Source organism: Notolepis coatsorum, assembly GCF_963971535.1.
Source record: "Notolepis coatsorum genome assembly, chromosome: 11".
NCBI classification, from domain to species: Eukaryota; Metazoa; Chordata; class Actinopteri; order Aulopiformes; family Paralepididae; genus Notolepis; species Notolepis coatsorum.
In genome coordinates, this window is record NC_140175.1 from 41,852,120 (window position 1) to 41,868,534 (window position 16,415).

General features: G+C 42.6%; 1 protein-coding gene across 6 annotated transcripts in view; it reads left to right on the forward strand.

Annotated features, from left to right (window-relative positions):
• The window catches only part of psd3l (pleckstrin and Sec7 domain containing 3, like), a 305,351-nt gene that overhangs the window by 104,765 nt on the left and 184,171 nt on the right, over window positions 1–16,415 (forward strand). The window contains exon 1 of one of the 6 annotated variants that reach the window (XM_084325310.1): window positions 4,153–4,560. The exons of 4 other annotated variants lie outside the window; for them this stretch is intronic. In XM_084325310.1, the coding sequence (XP_084181436.1) occupies window positions 4,520–4,560 (41 nt within the window). In that variant the 5' untranslated portion in view covers window positions 4,153–4,519. Of the gene's footprint in view, window positions 1–4,152; window positions 4,561–16,415 lie in introns of those variants that run through there. One more of the 6 variants, XM_084325311.1, reaches the window with a different exon arrangement.

Sequence of the window (16,415 nt, forward strand, 5' to 3'; positions counted from 1 at the left end):
AAATGTATAGATGTAGCAGTACTGTCTATCTGTATGTCGTGTATGTCATATATGTTATGATGAATTGAAAATGGGGGACCCTGATGTAAACAAGACGAAAGTCTTTCTCTGGTCTGCATCCCCTTAACAATTGTATGTATTTAGCTGTACTGTACCCATTCTGCAATCTGTTAATAAAGTTATCAATCAATCAATCAATCAATCAATCAATCAATCAATCCCGCAGTGCAATACTCCAATTCAGCCATTGGGTGGGACGGTCATGTGACCCAAATCAGCCAATGGAAGCGAGGGTCCTTAAAGTGTGGGTCCTTAAAGTGAAACACTGAGAGTGTTGGTGCTCTCGTCCTGCAGCTGGATACTATTGCCTCACAGCGCGGCCGTCAGCGCGCGGCCCAGAGAGCGCCGCTGGCTCTGCGGCTCTGCAGCTGCATGCTTCTCCGGGAGTCCGGTTGGATAATGCCATGTAAAAAGTCGCATGCCTGACATATCGGCATGTAACTCGAGAACCGAGGTACGGATTTTGGCGATCCAGATGGCATTCGAACGGCAACGAATAGCGCTTTATTCGGTAATTTATATGTTCGGCGAAAAATGCAGCCCCGAGCCTTCAGATGCTCGCAAAGGGGCGTGAAACTGAAACTGAAACTGAAAAACAGTGAAACCCCGGACATTTCGATGAATTAATAAACACGCCCCGGACAGGGCGTGAAAAGAGGACATGTCCGGGCAAAAGAGGACGTTTGGTCAGCCTACTCTACCTGTGCTTTTGTTATGTAAAAACGGTGGTTACAACGAATGGGAACAGCGGATTTTTGTGTGCGTGACTGCGCGTACACGCGGGAACATATCCGTGCGCGATTGCGCGTACTTCAGCCTCAGTGACCGAGGTAAAACGCCGTTATACCGCGTTATACCAGCACTGCAACACTGATCGTGAGGCCTCTGGTGATTCCCACCCCTAATGTAAACATAGTATAAGGCCGTCGCTGAATGTTGCAATACTACTGCTTTATACCCAGTCCGACTCCCTAAGACATAAATAAAGATTTCATAGGAAACATTGGGAAACAAAGATGACCACAGGGTTTGCTCAAGGCTTGGACTGGGAAGAAATGCCCCCACACACTTTGTGGTATTCTAGTGAGTGACCAGAGAGTGGGCCCTGGCTGAACACTCACTGAACCCACTTGGTTTGACCTTACTCCTAGAACCCACCTCACCCCTGCCCACTTTGACTACCTAGGATGGCTTAGAGTAGACGACAGAGTACAGCAACTTGCAATGGGCCTGGTCTTCAAGATACACTACACCAGGGCGGCTAGGTGGTGCAGTGGGCAAGGCGCTCACCACCAATGCAGGAGACGCTGGGTTCGAGCCCAGCTCTCCGCATTGCATTCAGCTTTGCTGGTCGTTCATACTAATACATTTGGCAGTGTTAGGGGGTGGGAAGCTGATGGGTGGGGATCGGACGTTGTGGACAGCGACTCCTACAGGTCGGTTGGTGCGCCTGCGCAGTAGAATCAAGAAGCGACGGGGGCGGCGTCCCTCCAAAGCGCAGACCCCCGACGCTGAAAGATCGCGCTGTGCAGGTGAAAAGATGCGACGGCTGCTACCTCGAGTACCGGAGGGGACTCGTGCAATGTATGGCTTTGTCTACATTACAGCCGGCTTGTGGGAGGCATGGCCAAACAGCGTTCGAGACAGGGGAGGGTAGAATTGGACGATACGAAATTGGGATTGGAGAAAAATTGAAAATGGGAGAAAAAGTAGATAAAAAAAATAAAAAATACACTACACCACACCATGTACATGTCGAAATACTTCCCAACGGTCAGTGAATACCACGCCCACAACACCAGAGGGAGTTCCACAAATCTTGTGCAACCCAGATTCGGCACAAACAAGGGACTAAACACATTTTGCAACTACACCACAACAATGTGGAACGCCCTACCCACAGCCGTAAAAAGATGTGAATCCCTACCCACATTCAAAACCGCTCTTAAAGAGCACCTACGGGAGGCTGCAATTTGAAACTGGCCACCATAAATGTCCAACCCCCCCCCCCCCCCCCCCCTCCTAATAGACAGTCTCCTCCCCACCATATGTATATATTCTTTCCCCACCGTATGTATATTTTTTCTCCCACCCACCGACCCCCTCCTAATGTATATCGTATATATGTCACAAATGTAACGGTACTATATACCTGTATGTCATGTATGTCCCTATGCCATAAATGTCATGATGTCATGTATGTTGTGTATGTCATAAATGTCACTATGAATTGAAAATGGGGGACCCTGATGTAAACAAGACAAACGTCTTTCTTTGGTCTGCATCCCCTTAACAATTTTGTGTATTGAGCCGTACTGTATTGTACCCATTCTGCAATCTGTTAAATAAAGTTTTCATTCATTCATTCAATGGAGGCTAATGGTTGTTGTTAAAGGTTGACTTAATGGGCTAGGGCAGTGCTTCTCAAACTTTTTCTGTCAGGCCCCCCTTTGGCGGACCAAAATATTTTGGGCCCCCCCCCCCCCTCGTCCCAACAAAAGTCATGAAATGGGCCATGTTTAAATTTATTGAAATAACACCAATATCGTGACCTTTCAAATTGGCCCTATATTTTGTTTTCAGAGCTGTCATGGATGAAAAGCCAGCTTCACACAGATACTGTATGTGGTGCTGAATGGTATCAACACCTTAACTGCTGCATCATGAGATACTTGGTACTCAGCACCACACTCTGAAACTAGCTCTCTAGGTGGTATCAGATGAGATTTCAAAGAGTTCTTCCAAGAGTTTGGATGGAGATGTGTCAGGAAGCTTTGTCTCAATGTTGTCTGTAAAGTTTTTTTTTATCCAGAGTAACTTGGTGATCCTTTTCTGTGTTTTATTAAATAATGATTTTCAGATTTTGAGAAATGGTATTTTCATGGAGAACAGTGCAGCTGCAACAGATAGCACTTTAGTGATAATTTTCTGTAATCCAATTTTTTTTTTCTTTTTTAAATAAATCTCAAGGCCCCCCCTGTCATGCCTCTGCGCCGCGCGCCCCCCACTTTGAGAAACACTGGGCTAGGGCCTCAGTTACAGGTCTGTGAAAAGGCTTTTTGAACGTTTCTAATGTAGATGTTGGAAAATATCTCTGCAGCCTTCACTTCTCTGCCTGGGAGTCAGCAGATGTGATGAATGTCCAACGTTACTCATGATTGTACTGTAATTGCTGCCTTCTCTCATTTTCGGGCCTAAAATTCAATACTGAAGAAAAGCCTTATAAAAGCTGATTACATGGTAGCAGTATGCAAATTGTTTGTTTTAGGTCTATCTTGATCCTGTGGGGGATCAGCTCTGTTTAAATATATATATATATATATATATATTGCCTGTCTGGCTAAATGAGGTGGCTGTGCTGTGGTGGATGAATGCTCTGGTGAAATTGTATTGTGTCCCATCTCTGAAGTTATTTTTGTTCTTTTGTTTTCGAGGGAGCTTGTTTCTTTCTTTACTGGCTCTGTGAATAGATGTTTGTGGGAGTGAATCACCAGACAACACAATATAAACCGCTGGTGTCTCTAAAGCAACCCCGCAGTTGGAGAATGACCAAGCCGCAGTATTAATTAGTATAACTATTTAAACGCACATACTTGGGCAAGTGGGGTAGATGGATGGATTGATTGATTGAAAACTTTATTAACAGATTGCAGAATGGGTACAGTACAGCTCAATACATACAATTGTTAAGGGGATGCAGAACAGAGAGACTTTCGTCTTGTTTACATCAGGGTCCCCCATTTCCCAATTCATCACAACATATATGACACACACGACATACAGGTAGACAGTACTGCTACATCTATACATTTATTATGACATACCAGATTTGCAAATACAGTACTGTTCGGATGTTCTTACTGTAAGTGTTATAATTTCGAGCATCTGTCTTTGATTACCTCTCGCATGCCTTGCCTGTTCCGCTGAAGGGGAGGTCGAGCAGAGAGGAGTCAGTGTGCAGCAGCGGGGAGGCAGGATGTTTGATCTCGCAGTGCAGCCGAGTGCAACAGGCTCCTCTCCTCTCTCGGTCCTCGACCCTCTGCTCGCCGCTGGGATGCAATGCTTTGTGGGAAATGCCTCCGAGTTTCCTCCTTGGTGGAGATGAGCCGAGATTGAACAAAGCAGAAATTCTTTCTTCGTCTGTGTGCACCCTCCTCCTCCTCGGCGCTTTGCGTGCAGCAGCCTACCTTTTCAGCAGCCTATCCTTTTAAACAGTTCGACCCAATTTAAATTCTGTATGGACTAGTGCACACGAAGTTAATATCCCGACGAACCTTTCCCATCAACTTTGTGCGAATTTGGAACCGCGCTGGGCATTTGTGTGGGATAGTTTTGCGTGGAGCAGGTAAACAAAAGTTTTCCCCCCTCCCTGCTCGCTTGACACGTTGGTCACTTAACTCTTGCGGGGACGAAATGAAATGCGGAATCTTTTTGTGAATATAAAACCGAGGCATGCCAAATGGTCAATCTACAAGAAGAGAAAGCTGCGAAATTGGAGAGGTGAGTTTGTCAAGATGTTGGCATTTATTTACAGAGCATTTCGAGAGGGTGGGGCGTAAGAGTGTCCGCTAACTAGTATGAGGAGATGTAAGTTCTTTATTATTGTGTGAAGTTACATGTTATTACGAACGACCAAACAATTTCACCCTGTTATTTTTACACGGAAATGGTGATTTTTTAGCCCGTGCAGAAAGCGGTGCCACCACGCACGCGCCCCCGCTCTTTTCATTACTTGCGATTTCACGCCACATAGGCTGTTGTTGTGAGCACGTGACGCCAGCTGTCGAGCACATGTTTATATTCTGAAACACCCGTTCTTCCATCGGTTCCGCAGTGACTGTTCCTCGACACTACGGAGTTGGGTGTTAATCAAACCAATGTGTTTTGAATGCCAACATCATCACTCATCATTTGGCACAACCAGGTCTCTTCACCAGTGTAGCTTCTGCCGGCTTAACTCGGCTCTGCTTTCACAGTGAAGTGAAAATTGATTGTTGATCGATAGTGTACTTGTCAGTCAGGGTACTTGACTGACAAGCTTGTGGTTCAGCAATATCTTGTCTCTTGAGTCTTCCTGCGGGATGCTGTGAAAAATCTTGTCTGTGGTGAAGGTGTTGTCAGCTCAGTGGCGTGAAACTGTTGATCTTCGTCTCATTCTCACTCGCTGGTATCTGACTGCCCCATTGTGGTAGAGTTAAAAAATAGCAGGCCAGCACACCCTGTAGTTAGGCCTGCCCTACATACAGTACAGTAGATTAATTTGTAGTAGGGGTACCCACCACACACATATCTATATTATTCAATAGGGATGCACAGATCTGACTTTCAGCTCCTATACTGGGCTTTGGGTATCAGCCGATAGTGAGTACAGATCAGATCCATTTGAATGAAGTGTATAGACTTGGACCCTCACTTTGGGGTCATTGGACAAAGATTATTGAGAAATAATAAATGTTTCTCCATTAGAGAGAGTTAACGTGCCAACAATGCTAAGCAAGTCACTTTGCTTTGATTTCTGACATGTTAGTCTGTTTCTTGGTATTGTGGAAATTCTCAGATACCGATATTCTATTTTAGCCTGGTATAGGACCGATATCCGATACCAGTATCTGTGTATCCATATTTTCTGGTGCTTCTTGTATTGAATATACACATCTCCACTGCTTTCTTTCTCTTTATTTACCAACCCTGTAACACTGGCAACTTTCAGACCTTTCTTTTTTTGGTGCATTTTTGGTGCAAATTATTTGTGTCATGTATTATGCCATCATTTGATCAATATTTTAATTGCATCCTGAATTGATTTTAATTGAAAGTGAGTTGTCTCCAACCTTGGCTTAAACATAAGGACATCTGTGACACAGGCTACAACATTTTTGAGTGCTACAACACTTATGAGTGCATGCTTACCAACTGTTTTGCCTGTCTTATTGCAACACTACTATCACCGACATCTAAGAAGGGAGATCCCCCCTTGAATGGCCCTTCTAAGGTTTCTCTCCTGCACATTGCCTGTGTTGCATTTTTTCCTATTGCTAGGTTTTAGTGAGTTTTCCTTACCTTCGCATGGGGTATGTCTGGGAGTGTTGCATTTATTTGAATTTTTTTTGACTTTATGGTGTTTTTGTTTTGTTCTTGATTTATTGTGATGTTTCTTCTTGACTTGTTTAAAGAAGACGTGTCCGGCCCATGGGGACATTAACGTGTGTTGTCGGGCCTTACAAATAAATTTGATTTGATTCAAACATACAGTAGGCTGCTATGTTGTAGATTTGAAGCAATGCAGGCTTTAACTCACTTACTCTTTTCAGACCTGTATTTTGTATCCAGATATATCCAGATCCAGTTGAGACAGATTTCAGTTCACACCTGGCATCTCGAGTGACCACTTGTGACTGGATCCAGCTTTCCTGCTTACTATGCAAATAAACACATAGGCCTACACCTACATTACTATAAGACGCATATAAATTAGCTAATATAATGATGTGTAACCAGTGTCCCTTTACAATGTTACTGTGAAATCCCTTTTAATTTGGAGAGACTACACAACTCAAATGCAGAAAGTTGAAACAGTGAGAATAGAGGGGCATCACAGTAAATGACGCTGACCAGTTATGATTTCCATTATGCGCACTGCTCATCTTGATTCCCCCTCTCTCTCTGCTATCAACTAGTGTACCTTCACGTTTGAAGTTAATAAGGAGGCAAGATGATCCGTCCATAACGTTGGGCAGATATGGGAAATGCGATGCAGATAATAAAACCACTCTCCAGGCGATACCAATACAGGACTTCTAAAAAATGTAAAATTGTATTTCCAAGCAATAGAAGAATGAGCAGCGAGTGTCTCCAGTGATGACCGCTCTCTACTAAATTAATTAAGCTAATTAATAAGGCTCTCTCACAGAATCACATGGCACTTTCCTCGCCATAGATGTCCTTTACGCTGGGGACATGACCCAACCACTTTCTGAAAGTATAATTTGTTAAAAATGTTATGAAAAATAGCATGCACAAAGAAATTTAATTAATGATGACGCTTTGAGAACGATTTATTTGCATAATAAGAACATACTGTATAATGTAAATACAGAAGAAACAGATCTGTGTGTTCTTCACATATCTCGAACACTTCGTCCTTTCACACTTGGCAGGTGTATTTCTGGGGACCCAAGGACATGGTCCATGGGAATTGGATAGCGACGGTGTGAAAATGTACCAAGTAAGACAGGAGAGACATTAAAGTTAGCTCAACAAACATGGATACAAAATGGTGGAGCAGCTAAAGAAGAATACTCAATGTATTATATAACTCCCTATGTAGATTTGTGCTGAGGTGTCCATACAGAACACACCACTGCTCTCTGTATAGTTTGCTTGATTGGCTGCAGCCTAAGGCAAGAAGGCAACTTCACTGGTACCTATTCCTTTTTAAATGTGTTCACTTTAACTGTCCTTCTTACTTGAAACAGTCTCTGGAACCATATACATCACCATACCCGCTTAGACATTCACAACATCCCTATTTTACTGTTCCCAGAAGAATATTTTCTGTAGCTGGACGAAGGTCATTCCAATACAAAGCTCCATCTGACTGGAACAACCTTCCTCTTTCTCTCAGATCTGTTACCTCTCTTGGCCGCTTCAAGACTTCACTGTATTCACATCTTGAAAACTACCTGTGCATGCTTTTAACACTGCTTGTACATACGTCTATTTCTGACTTTGAGATAGGTCATTGTACTGTATACTTGACTTCTTTGTTTAAAATGAGTTGGTGAATGGGGGTGTGGGTGGGAGAGGGTGAGCAAGCTACAGTAACTGTATCTGTACGTATGTGTGTATTGTGTACTTGTACTGTATGTAATGTTTTACGTTTGTGCATAGGACCCCCTCTAAAATGAGATGCTGCATCTCAAGGGGCTATCCTTTCAATAAATTCTGACCAAATTCTGACCAAAGAAACTAAAACAAAAGGATAGAAGGACGTACATACATAGTGACAGTAACTTGTCTTTTTCAAGAAGCTTTTTCAAAAGTCTGCTCCTTACTGATGTTACTAGCAAAGAGCTAGGTGAGGAGGACGATGCCCCACCTCAACTCGACTTGATTGAACCTGAAAACCTGCAACAAGTACAGATTATAAATGCAGGAGGACTGGTTCTTTATGGGGAGATACGACCAGCGATATGATTTTAATCTTTTCTCATTGCATAAGGTAGGCTCATGTTAGTTCTTGACTCCAAAATGTTGTGTTGTATACAAGTACATTGGTTGTTTTTGACAAACATTAGGCTATTGTATCGTTGCGTCTCTATGCCAGGTTGGTAATACAGGTTTATATATTATTATTTGCTATAGATCTATATGTAACGGATGTGACATCGTCACCTTAAACTTCAATGCCCAGAGGGAGATTCAAACCTGGGTCTCCCACACCGCGGGAAATGGCACATACCGCTATACCAAGAGGTGAATTCACTACTTTGCAATGTGTCTATCTGTCTTTTGAGGATGAGAGTGAGTTTAACCCATAGCACCACTACTCACCCCAGTCACTTCACAACATCTGAAGTCATTACAATCCCTCTAGTCCAGGGTTTTAAACCTGGTCAGTAGAATGGTATGGACAAATTATAATCCCAATGAGTTTTTCTTATTTATTTTATTTTAATGTTTTCAATGCAACACCATTAGCACAATAATACAAAGGAAAGGGAACCAAACACTCCAGGGTACATTGGACTGGTTTTACTATTTGTATGAATAATTCATTATGTTGTAGATTCAGATTAGTTGTTTTAGTAAGATATATCAGAGAAGTAATAGGAGATCTACTGTATGAAGAATTAATGATAGACTTTTAGTTTGTGCAAGATAATTCATCATCTAACGCAGACCTGGGCATTGTGCGGCCCGTGGGCCGGATACGGCCCGCGGGATGATTCTGACCGGCCCGCGAAAGATTACATGATATTTTTTTTTTATTTATTTAAATATATATATATATTTTTTTTAACTTTTCTTTTCATGTCAACGTTCACACGTACAATATACGCTTACCTAGGATTTGACTTGATTCAACAACAAAGCAGTCGGGGCAAGCTGAAAACGGTCGAAAGTGTGGTTATTTGAAGTTTGGATTTTTTTTTCACAACTGAGGTAGGTAGATACAATTTTTAGAGACTAAAGTACAGAAAAAAGGTACCGTTGGGTACCGGTATCTATTCACAGGTACCGGTACCGTATCGGTTCAAATGTGAACGGTACCCATCCCTACTGAACACACAACTGCAGGGCAAGGGCATTTTTGCTCATGAAATGCATAGCCATGTGAAAGCCTTCATGACAAAGTTGCAATTAATTTCAAGGCAACTAGGCAGCAACAATCTCAAACATATGAAAACCCTGAAATAAGTCAAACCATCAGCTGATCACCGGCACAGGTACTCATCCATGTTGGGAGCACTGCATGATGAATTTTCAAGGCGTTTTCAAGATTTCAAAAAGGTTGAGGATGAAATGCAGCTGGTTTCCTCTCCCTTTACCTGCAGTGTTGATAGTGCACCCACTGATGTTCAGCTTGAACTCATTGACCTGCAGTCTGATTCACTACTGAACGAGCACTTTAAGTCAGCATCACTGCTAGAGTTCTACTCTGCTCTCAAGGAGGAGAACTTTCCAAACATGAGGAGACATGCTCAGAAGATGTTGGTTCTCTTTGGATCCACCTATATGTGAACAGACATTCTCAGTTAGGGGTGGACGGTATAAACGGTATACGGTATAAACGGTATTAATTTGCTCTATGGTATGGATTTTGACTATACCGTGTAACCGGTAGAGCAGCTCTAAAATAGCAATGACGTCATGTAACCACAGCGCGACTATTTCAATCACATTTGCCCCTAAAAATAGATAGAATTAGTCATAGATAATAGATATGTGCAAACTGGAAAAAGTTATTTAGGAGGCTTCGCGCAGTGGGCGTGTCAACACGCAATTGTCATTTCATAATAAACACATATCACCGCGGCGCACAGCGAGTTTCAATTTCAGTTCCTGGCATTTTTAACCAGTGGAGAAAGGTAAGAGATGTCCCTATCGTTTTTCTTATATGAATTATTCTACGTTAATAAAACATACCTGGTGATCAACTACAGTTTGCTGTAAACATTATGATATGCGTGTAGTGTTATGATAACGACGGCTGCAGCGGGAGCCGGGAGGACGGCGGCAGCAGTGGATTTGCGAATAGCATGCAGCTGCAGAGCCGCAGAGCCAGCGGCGCTTTCAGGTCAGGTCTGCTCAACAGCGCCCCCCCACCCAACTGCTGAAAGCTGTGACCAGACCTGAAAGCGCCGCTGGCTCTGCGGCTCTGCAGCTACATATGCTTCTAGCAAAATCCAGCATCCAGCCCGGCTGTTTGCAATGGGAGCAGCACGGACTCGAGACTTATTTTATTTGGAATATAATGACTTTATACACAAAAGTAGCCTAGTTTTAAGTTAAAATATTATAAATCTACATGCCTTGAGGATGTCATTCTTTATATAGCCTGTCTATCAGGCAAAAAAAATTATTCTAACGGAAACACTGATACCGTGATATATACCGTTACCGTCTATGCTTCAAATTATACCGTGATATAAATTTTAGACCATACCGTCCACCCCTATTCTCAGTCATGACGTTTACCAAGTCCAGGTACAGATCCTCTCTCACTGATGAACATCTGGCAGCTGTGCTTCGCATCTCCACCTCAGACATGCAACCTGACTTTGATGGACTTGTTAAAGCTCAACAGAGACTGGATTTATCACACAGAATGAAAAAAAAAATAGCTGAAGAACACTAAAATGTGGAAATATAACAAGTGAAATGGGACACTTTTTTTTTTTTTTTTTTTTTTTTTTTTTTTTTGCACCGTTCTGAAAACATTAAATGTTTAACACTTTGATCGCCATGGTTAAATTAATAATTTACCATCCCTAGCCAGCTCTATTTGTCTATGGAGAAGTTCCCCTTCTTTGCAGGGCTATAACTTTTTAAATTCTATTGCTAAATTGACATTATTATGGCCCATTCAATGTCCTATATCCATTGTTCAGGGTGTAGCAACGTTATACTTTTTCATTAACGTATTCATACTAAAATATGGTCTAAAGTATAAGTATGTTTTTATCGTTTTCTGCAGCTTTCTCCAGAACTTGATTTATAGCCCCAAATGCATTATATTGATGATCAAATACAGTTTGGTAGCGATCGGTGCCAGATAAAACATTTCAACTGGAGGTACTTCTAGAACAGGGGAGGAAACTAACTTTTTGGCTTACCAGCCAACTGGCGAGTATCTGATTTTTTTTACCAGACAAACTGATTTTTTACCAGCCAAAAAAAATCGCTAATTGTGATAATTACTTCTTTGTATGTCTTCGTCTAAATTGATTTTCAATCATAGTAAAAATCACACCATGTCTCTACTCTTTAAAATATTTATTAGCATAACACATTAATAAGTCTCTACTCTTCACAATATTAGCATACAACATGTATTAATCACACTGTCTCTACTCTTCAAAATATTAGGATATCACATATTAACATGAAAGAGGGAACTATTCTGGACTGGGTTGGGCTGAACTAGGCAGTGAAAGATGCTGGGCTGGACTAGGTTGGACTGGGTTGGGCTGGTCTAGGTTGGACTGAGTTGGGCAGTGAAAGAACCAAGCATTTCACTGTAATGTAATAGCTAAATAAAACAACTTGACTTGTTACATTTGCACTCTGGTTGAATGCCAAATGTATTCTGGTTGTACTGTACTTGTGCTGTAAGATGACAATACATTGGAACCGAATCGACAACGCTAGGGGTTCAGCAGGTGTATTCTGAATGCCAAGTATGACAACATCACTGTTGTGAAGGGCATATGGGCGAGTGGTGATATGGGGGGAAACCCGGTAATAATAAAATGTCACTCGGCTGCATTTAAGCAAAGCCGCTCAGTATAGTCCACTATGTTGAACGCGCGTTATGGTAGCTTGTTACATGCTAGGTAGCTAGCCGGCTAATGCTGGTTGACTTGTCATTCTCATCCGACTCGAAGGAGACGCGTCGCATGCTGTTGTTCACCCCCATGTCAGACCGCACTGATATCCGAAAGCGACGACTCTACATGCAATTATTTTCATCCACTGATGTGTTTTTGTCTAAGTTTGTCTACGTTGGCAAGCCGGTGGCAGGAGTCTGTAGGTCCGCGCGCAGTGATCTGTCCACTTCCCCTAGATGGGCGGCATCTTCTAGAAAATGAGTGTTCATTGGAGGAGCTTAGAGCGCATCTGTACAACGATGATGTTCATTGGTTATGGTTGGATTATTATGAGGCGCAAATGGGAGGAATCAAGGGGGGAGTCAGAGTTCGGCTTGTGCCAGTGAGCGAATCAGCAGATTGCAGAATGATTTTTTTGTTTTGTTTTGTAATTACTAGTACTCGCCAGACTGGCGAGTGCTCTTCATGAATTACTCACCAAAAGTAAAAAATACTCGCATTTGGCGAGTAAAGTGGCCTAATTTCCTCCCCTGTTCTAGAAGTTACTACGTATGATCTGATGATGGGCGGGGGGGTCGTTTATAATTCCGTGGGCAATGTTATATCATTCACCTAGTGTGGGTCATATGATCATCAGAGCAGTTTATATGGAACACGTTAGAAAATAATGCTGGATCTTACCGTATCTTCCTTGCGCCGTTGGACGATCAGCTTGGAGTAGACAGTTTTCGATTATGGGATGTTGATCTAGATGAACCATTTCCAGGTTGTATAATACTATATACGTCCAAATAACGTTGTTTATTGAGTTAGGGCGAGCGATTGATTATCCAGTGTGTCGAGATGGAGTCCGGCTAACGATCGCGAGTGCCCGGACGAAATATGGAAGAGCACTTCCTGTTTGGCGCGTCACTTCCTGGTGGCCGATCTGCCGATCGGCCACCAGATGGCGCTCTTGAACCGTTAGAGAGTTGAGTGGAGATCAGCAGTATATATCAGGTCCCCGGAGGAGAAATATGATTTCGATCACAGATTTTTGAAATATTGATATCAAAGACGAGTTACGGCGTCTTCGGCAGAATGAGCATGGCGAGCAAAGACGAGTTACGGCGTTCCCGGCGATTAAAGTGTTAATATAGGCATGTAGAGTAAAAAAGGCTACTGGGACACTTTTCTTTACACAGTTCAGTGACATGTCTTGTTTATTTTGGCTATAAGATGATGTGATGTCTTTAGAAAGCTAAGAAAATCCTTGTTTAAATAGTATATGAAACTCAAAATAATAACTTTATTTGTATAGCACTTTTTCATACATGCCCTTTGTTATTAATATTTCACATTTTGTTTATCATTTTGGAAATAAATTCTATTTGAATAAATGATATTTTTGAAAGCTAACCTCACATTTTAATCTCCAAATAATAACATACACTCTTACCAGGGGTCAAAACAATGCCATTTACTGCTTTTTATATAGAAATAAAATGTATATTATGCATAATTGAGTTTGGAATTTTGGCTCGGCCCTCCAACATATTTTCAGTTGCTCATTCGGCCCCCCGGGAAAAATAATTGCCCACCCCTGATCTAACGTAATACACCCACTTGTCAAATAGGTGTTCATAGTTTAGACCAAGATGTGCTCAGGATAAGGTAGTGAGAGGTTCTCTTAGTCTCACATTGCTCTGGTGAACAGGAATGTGGGGTTTATTTTAGTGTGCCTGTGCTGGATTGAAATTAAACCCTATTTTCACAGCATGATGACTCACTTCTGCTTGCAGAACCAAACGGGATCCTTTTCCCCCCTCCATACTAAGCACCAGAATGTTACAGGTCAGTCAGTCATGGTGCTATGCATCATAAGTGTCTTTACTCTGACCTGTGTGTGTGTGCCTCTGGATGATTCACCCCCCTCCCCTCTTTGACTGACTATATCAGGTCTACCCAATCATCCATTCATGTATCCATGATGCATCACTTTAGCCCCAAGGCCCTAGCGACTGCGGCTGGGAGCTTTCCAAGTATAACACTGCTGTGGGTGGAGCGCTGGTCACGTCCATTACTGATCGCCACAAGTAAATCTCCCCCTTGAGATTGAAACAATACAGGCAGCAGCCAAGCTCCCAGGCTCCTAGGAGCACCTCTGCTGCTGGCTCAGATACTGTCCCCTAGGAGCACCTCTGCTGCTGGCTCAGATACTGTCCCCTAGGAGCACTTCTGCTGCTGGCTCAGATACTAGTGTCCCCTAGGAGCACCTCTGCTGCTGGCTCAGATACTGTCCCCTAGGAGCACCTCTGCTGCTGGCTCAGATACTGTCCCCTAGGAGCACCTCTGCTGCTGGCTCAGATACTGTCCCCTAGGAGCACCTCTGCTGCTGGCTCAGATACTGTCCCCTAGGAGCACCTCTGCTGCTGGTTCAGATACTGTGGCGTGGAAAGATAAGTAATTTTGTGTTGTAACTGCCTGGAATTTCTTAAGAATGTAGTCGTCTAACATGGCACAGGCACCAGCACAGACGTAGCAACCTACCCCCGAATTGCACTTTTATTGCAATTTGCTTAAACTGGTTTCTTTATTTATTGGTTTCTGTGGTGCACTGGGCCATGGCTGTAAAACAATTTGGAATGTAAGGAAATAACTAAGATGCAAATGAAAGACTTTGCTGAGCCAGTGGTGCACAGTTTGGTTCCTGCTTGCTTTTCCCCTACACATTTGATGTCTTATAGATTTATAAAAAAAAAAATTAGAAACTTTAATTCTGTCTATTTTGTTATTGCTAAACTTGATTACAATATAACGAAATGGGACCAGTTAGAATGGGTTAACGTAGAAAATGTATGAGGAATGTTGTCTGCTACCATGTGCACTGCAGGGACAGTCAACCGCCAACAGGTGGCAGTGCTATGTTAACAATAGACTTCACTCTTTGCTTCATAGACTGTAAACCACAACGAATAGGCCATGCCTCACCTGACTGCAGCATCATCTTTTCCTGGCTCCTGGAAGTCACAAATTTGGCCTTTTATAATTTCGATTCATATGCTATTCCTCAGCAATTTCACAATTGACCAAACTTGTGAATAGCTTCTTCCAACAGTGTGCATCAATATATTCCAGAGCTTCACTCAGGGTTTTTCTACCACTTTTTCTACTTGACATCAGCTATGGTGATTAGAAGGATATTTATCCTGTCCTTGTGAATCATCCATAGCATTGTCATTCATCATAATCACACCACCGTGCCAGCTATTATGAATTGAAAATGGGGGACCCTGATGTAAACAAAACAAAAGTCTTTCTCTGGTCTGCATCCCCTTAACAATTGTGTGTATTGCGCCGTACTGTATTGTACCCATTCTGCAATCTGTTAATAAAGTTTTCAATCAATCAAGCTATCTGAAATTGAGAAATGGACTAGACAGCATAAGCACTCTGAATGGCATAATTGCTCTGCCTGGCAGTATCTCTTCATGGCCAGGCCTGTGGTGTGCGTGTGTGTGCGGGGGGGGGGGTGTGCTCCCCTCCCCAATGGCTCCCCCAACTGCTCTTTATATGTCACTTGCTGCCATGCCTGGTCTGCTAGAGCCATCACTGCAGCAGCTGCAGCAATAGCCCCCTGTGTGTCAGCCACCTCCAAGCAGCATCTTCTATTATGTGAGTCACTCTCTGTCACCGCCCACTCCTGATGCTGCAAAATACATTTTTTTTTATTTTTTTTTATTTACTTCAGACACTGAGCCAAGTCATGTCCCAAATTTATCTCTGTCAGGGCAGACTGCCAGTAAAGGTGGATTTGAGTGAGAATGTGGTCTGATCAATCACTTGAAATACTTTTAAGGCTGACGGGCACTCTGAAGGTGGGTAATAACTTAAAACAGTGACTGTCAGCTAAAGGGCTGTTTCTGGCTTCCCATACCCCTTTTTAAATCCAGCTATCACATACATTTCTTGTCTACGTAGGTGCTATTACACAAACAAGATATAGGCTAACTGCTATTTAAAGGGGCAGTTCACCCCCCCCCCCCCCCCCCCCCCAAAAAGAAAGTGCTATCCATCCAGATCATTCTGGTGTGATTTGCCTAGTTTTGGAGATATCTGCTGAGATGTCTGTCGTCACTCCAATCTAATGGAGCTGAATTAGGGCTGGGCGATATGGCCAAAATTTATATCGCGATAACGATATCGATTAAAAAAGATACAAAAAAAATCGAATATATGGTATACATTCTTTTTTAAATATAAAAAAAAATTAACAACAGATGTATGTTTATTTTGCAGCAATTCTTTGTCGTTGCCACCATC